General features: G+C 36.0%; 1 protein-coding gene across 1 annotated transcript; it reads left to right on the top strand.

Annotated features, from left to right (window-relative positions):
• The first annotated feature begins 3,282 nt into the window (after positions 1-3,282).
• Positions 3,283-5,975, top strand: lsm6 (LSM6 homolog, U6 small nuclear RNA and mRNA degradation associated). Its single transcript, XM_079264849.1, has 4 exons — positions 3,283-3,337; positions 3,720-3,834; positions 3,953-4,066; positions 5,821-5,975. The coding sequence occupies exons 2-4, from the start codon at positions 3,741-3,743 to the stop codon at positions 5,853-5,855; spliced, it is 243 nt and encodes an 80-aa protein (XP_079120975.1). The 5' UTR covers positions 3,283-3,337; positions 3,720-3,740; the 3' UTR covers positions 5,856-5,975.
• Positions 5,976-6,000: the final 25 nt, after the last annotated feature.

The raw sequence follows: 6,000 nt of genomic DNA, 5'->3' as shown, positions 1-6,000 counted from the left end.
AATAAATGTAACCCTGAAAAAAGTACAACTGCTGCATAGCCCCTTTGCATGTTCTCCTCATGCATGTGTGGGTTCTCTCTGGGTACTCAACTTACTATCACAGTTCAAAAGCAGACTGGTCAAGTTAACTGATGTTTCCACATTCTTCCTAGGACTGAGTGTGAGTGTTTACAGTTGTTTGTTTCTCTCCGTTGGCCATACAGTCTGTGGTGTTGGCCATGTGATGGCTTCGCAACCTGTTCAGGCTGTACCATACCTCTCGTTTAGAAGCTGCTGGGATTTGCTCCAGCCTCCTGCAATCCTGCATCGGAAAAAATAGATCTTGGGTTGTTGGAGAAATGTAACCTAAGACACCGCTGCAAAAATCTGGCACTTTTAAAAAAGAAATGAACTCTTCCTACAATAACACACTGCATTTAGTTAATCTAACCAGTTTAACTTGACATAAACATCTAGGTGTAGCATATTCTTTATTCTAATTTGTTTGATTTTTTTTTAACATAGTTACATATTTCACATTAACTAATTATATACAGTTCTACCATTGAAAATTATTCAATTTCAGCAGGTAAAAGTTTGCTCATAACTTTGATTAAAAATTTGGTCTACTAAAGCTGTAGAGAATGATCTGTTATACGCAGGAGAGAAAAGAAAAGAACAAAGCTTGGCATTATACATGTATACTCCCACATACTTTAATTTTAATGTATGTAGAAGAGAATGTGTGGCTATCATTGACATGTGATCTGTGGTAAAAGGGATGTGATAATAACCACGATTTAACACAACAGTGTCAGTGACTACAATTCACCCTCGTTTCACCTGACTTATATGGAGAATTTTTCAGCTGGTTACAGTGAAAGCATACTTATCTCAGGGCCCCTAGGTGCCATGATTTTTCTTTGAGAGCTCACTTCAGGCATATTTTCTTGTTGGCTCCCTATTACAAAGCAGTGCATTAAAAGATTTGTTTTTTAATTGCACTGAGGACAGAGTCATGGCTCGTAGTTTAAGCTTAATTTTAATAACAGATTCATAACCTGAAAAAAAACCCCATTATTGCATCACAAGTTTATTAAGCAGTCAAGATAAGTCTGATTCTTTCAAGGACGAAGGTGTGTGACAAGGATACTCCATTTCATATAGCAGACACCTACTTTCTTTTACAACTGCAGCTGTGTTATGATAACAAAGAACAATTGAAGATTTCTGAAAAGTGCAAAAAGGTCATTTTTGAAAGCCAAAAGGGCTAAACTGTGTTTATTGTTTTTCCTTCTTTCCAAATTTTTTCTTCAAAGCAAGCAACAACAAAGGGAACAGGAGACAAGAGAAAAAAATCTTCATTGAATATTCATTAACTTGTGCCTAGGTGTATACATGGCTCTTAACCACTCTTGTTTATGACTTAAGGACTTGTAGTACTGACCTTAGTTTAACACAGCAGCAGATACCAAATTAACCTCTAGCCTCCTCAGGGCTAGCCATGCCCTGCTAACAAGCAACCTGTCTAGACACACAAGAAGTACTTTATGATTCCACCTTCTCAATCCCCCCTCTTTCTCTCTGTCTCTCTCTCTTTCTGTCTTTTTCTTTCTCTCTCTCTCTCTCTCTTTTTCTCTCTCTCGCATCCCCTCCGTCTCCACTAACATGTCCTGGCACATCCAAACTCCCATTTATCCTCCTCTGTCTTTCAGCTCACCATTTCATCTCTGTGTACCCCCCTACACCATTTTCCATGTAGCTCCCAAGCTGTGCAATGTTTGGGTCATGCTCCCAACAACCAGCACTTATCAGAGTATAAACCTTCTCTTATCCTTCACAACATAGCTTGCCCAGCAGCATAATAATAAACACCATTAAAATATCTGAACCCTATCGAGAAAAAAGAAGTAAGAATCACGGTTAACCTATGTTCATTTATTTGAAATAATGGTAAATACTTGACTAATATTTTTTGTCTACTAAATAAACTCTGATTTTTTTTTCCTGAAAAAGAATAGTAAAACACTATACTCAGATCTTTTATTTAGTGTATTAGTTCAGTCAATAAATGCTTGTTATCATTTCTTTAACTGAATTCACATCTTTATGTTATTTCACAACCAACAATCCAAAACTTTATCATATTTTTTCTTCATTATATCAAAACAAATGGAAACTCAATCTGCTATGTATTATTGCTAATGTTTCAACTTTTTTGTCCTTGCTTGTCGACTACTCAGACATTGATGTACACTTTATATCTCTCTAGTAGTGTTAAAAGTTTAAATAGGTCTTTGGTATGGAAGAGATGTTATAAAACTTCTACATAAATGAATAAAAATACATAATCCCCTTTATATTTGCATAGAAGGCAGACTCTAAAGTGCTTGCTCAAAGGCAATGAATCATTCTAAAATATAAGGTGTTGGCCTGATAAAGAACCCTGATATCACCCATGTGCTGTTTTTGGTGCAACATAAATAGAATTTTCTTGCAATCACTTGAATGTAAGTAAAAACAATTTCTGTATTTTCTTTGCCTCAATTCTTTTTTTCTGTTGTATAAATTGCCCTGCGATGGACTGGCGAGCTGTCCAGGGTGTACCCTGCCTTTCGCCCACAGACTGCTGGGATAGGCTCCAGCTTTCCTCGACCCTGAATTGGATTAAGCGGTTAGGAAAATGAATGAACGAATGACTGAATGAATGCTGGATATATTAAAGCATGGGGTGCAAACAAGGGCAACAATTCTGCAGCTTTTCCATGTATCCCTTTTCCAACACACCTGACTCAAACTAATCACTCACTGTGCAGAACTAATTCGACTTCTATTTTTTTTTTTCCAGTTAATCTTACTAAGACACTTCATTGATAATGATCCATTTCATAGCCAATATGTATTTTAGTTTTTACCGGAAGTTGCCTCAAACACAACAGATTTTTCCAAGAAGGATTTGATCTTAAAAATATGATTATTAAAACTAAACATGTTCATAATCTTTCCTTCTCAAATGTTTTAGTGGAGTTTTTTTCTAAAACAAAACCCTGCAACGAATTCTATTTATTAATTTAACTTATCTATTATCAGTTGAATAAAAAGAATATGCAATTTGCCATAATCTCGATTTAAAGTCCCCAGCTATATCCATAGTACAATAATAGATAAACAAATAAACAAATAAATAAATAAACAAATAAATAAATAAATAAATAAATGGGGTTTGCTTGCACGCAACACATATCACTACGCTTTTAAACCTTTTGTCCTTAACCGGATTCCGTACAATACTTGTTTGTGATTGGACAGCTTACCCTTCACGTTTAACACTGTCGTTTGTACAACGTAAGGCAAGCAGGTAAATGTATTACTAGTAAAAAACTTAACTCGGGTAATCAAGTAATAAGGTTGTTAATGTGCCGTAGGTGTCGTTTTAATACCGATCTATTTATTTGAAGTATAAAGACTTTCGCAAATAATTTGTTGGCTGCAGAATATCCGCAAAGTTGGCATTAGCTAGTTAGCTATACTAGCATTAGCAGCTAATGGTGCCTATTTTCCGTATTTTACACTGATTACATTTACGTTTCGTTAAATGAAAAAAATCCCATGGTTGTTTATTTTGTTACAAGTTTTTAAGTAAATAGTTCAGTTTAATTTAGGGAGTGAACGTAAATAAATATAGGTGAATTATTTTGTTAGACGCTATTGCAGCTTATTGAACTGCTGTCACTGTGTAGTTTTCACAGATCACAGTCAAGATGAGTCTGAGGAAACAGACCCCGAGTGACTTTCTGAAGCAGATCATTGGAAGACCTGTGGTGGTCAAATTGAATTCTGGTGTCGACTATAGGGGTAATGTGACTGATAGCTACAGAATGATATTTAGTTAATTACTTTTCTAATAATATTACTTTTGAAGTTAAAGTGAGAATATAATTTAAAACCATTACTCATTTTTGTCAATGTGCAGGTGTTCTGGCCTGTCTGGACGGCTACATGAACATCGCCATTGAACAGACAGAAGAGTACGTCAATGGCCAGCTGAAGAACAAATATGGAGATGCTTTTTTGAGAGGAAACAATGGTAAGATAATAGTTTGGCACATAGAACTTTGAGGCACTGTTAACCTTAATTAACAATGCAGTGTTCAATGTGAAAATAATTCAATGTACTGTCCATGAAGACTACAGATTTGCTTGAACTTGAGCTAAAGTGCATTTTCCGTACTAAAAAAAAAAACTCAAGTGAAAACTCTTAACTCCACATATATGTCTAGGCATAGGTGCACAAATGCCATACTGGCCTGAACATTGATGTCCAACTCGTCATGCAGCTTACTGTAATGCATTGCAAAGGTTGCTTTCCTTCTAGATAGCCTGAATAGATATTACAGGAAAAAAACCATGACACACTTAAGCCCATTTTCTTTGCAGGTAAAATTGGACTTAGCTATGTTAGTCATTTTGTGTTTGATTAATTATATGCTAAAAGGAACATTATCTGTTGTTAAACATAAGCAATAAACCTTTGACATCAGCTCAGTGTAATAATGTTGTGAGTAGGGATGGTTCAGTCAGCTCCGTACTCTAAATAAATTAGACCTTTTTCTGGTTCTGTTCTTCACCTTCCTCTCTGTCTACATTTGTAGCCATACACACACACACACACACATATATATATATATATATATATATATATATATATATATATATATATATATATATATATATATATATATATATATATAATATTAAAGGTTGAATTATTCCTTTCAACCACAGCTGCTATTTTCAGTTTCTAGTTATTTTAGTGACTATTGTAAATAGTGTCACAGTGGCACAGTGGTTAGCACTGTGGCCTCACAGCAAGGAGGTCACTGGTTCAATCCTTGGCTGGGGAGGGGTTTTGTCAGTGGCCTTTCTGTGTGGAGTTTGCATGTTCTACCCGTGTATGCGTGGGTTCTCTCCGGGTACTCCGGCTTCCTCCCACTGTCCAAAGACATGCATGTTAGGTTAATAGGTTACTCTAAATTGCCCTTAGGAATGAGTGTGAGCGTGAGTGGTTGTTTGTCTCTGTGTGTGGCCCTGCGATGGACTGGCAAGCCGTCCAGGGTGTACCCTGCCTGTTGCCCAAAGCAAGCTGGGATAGGCTCCAGCTTTCCCGCGACCCTGAATTGGATTAAGCAGGTCAGAAAATGAATATTGTAAATTTGGCCGATTCTTTAATGGGAGGGTGCCCGTACACCTCAGTACAAATATTAGTGTTACAGTCGGAAATAACAGCTTACCTTTCTATGTTTCTGTTCAGCCTGCAGCTTTACACATCTGCTCCGTATGACTGGACCAAATCAATGCAACAATTTAGCTTTGAAATAAGAAATGTGACTACAGTGGGGGAGGTGTGCCGCTGTGGGTCAGTGCTTCCCACAGACAATTTGTTTGTGGTCAACCATGAGAAATGGAGGGTGGGGTGAATTCAAAGAGCACAGACCATCAAGATCAGTTTTTGTATGGCACATTGTATTTACAATCCAGCTTTCAGCTGTAAATTAATTCCCTGTTTGCATTTTTTTTTGTTTTTTTTTTGTTTTGCTCAATTGTTTTTATTAAACACTTTATTTAGCTTAGATACAAGGAATGTTTTTCTGAGGGGAAGTTTAGTTTTTGTTTACTGACCTCAGGGTACTATTTGTCCTTCATCATTGCACCGATTGCTTTAAGACATTTGTAAGCTTTTTTGGAGATTCTTGTAAAGAAATGTTTTGATGTGTGATGACTTCATATGTTCACAAAACATACTTACATGCTTTTCTTTATTTTTTTCTTTCCCTCTTTTAGTTCTGTACATCAGTACCCAGAAGAGGAAGGTGTAGATGGCATTATTTTGAGTTTTTTATTTTTCATTATGTTTCTGACGACAATTTTTTTTTTTTTTTTTTTTTTTTTGTGTGTTCTGTAAAGCTTAAAGGTCTGAAGAATGTTTTGTTTTTGTAAAAGTGGAATACGTTAATAAATTCA

Source organism: Telmatherina bonti (assembly GCF_933228915.1).
Source record: "Telmatherina bonti genome assembly, chromosome: 3".
Lineage (NCBI taxonomy): Eukaryota > Metazoa > Chordata > Actinopteri > Atheriniformes > Telmatherinidae > Telmatherina > Telmatherina bonti.
This window is presented reverse-complemented; position numbering and strand designations above follow the sequence as displayed.

Bases quoted from the DNA above. Each gene is read 5' to 3' on its own strand.
- lsm6 (XM_079264849.1), top strand. From the start codon at position 3,741: ATGAGTCTGAGGAAACAGACCCCGAGTGACTTTCTGAAGCAGATCATT. The intron at 3,835-3,952 runs GTAATGTGACTG...GTCAATGTGCAG, and splicing joins TTCTGGTGTCGACTATAGGG to GTGTTCTGGCCTGTCTGGAC. The intron at 4,067-5,820 runs GTAAGATAATAG...TCCCTCTTTTAG, and splicing joins TTTTTTGAGAGGAAACAATG to TTCTGTACATCAGTACCCAG.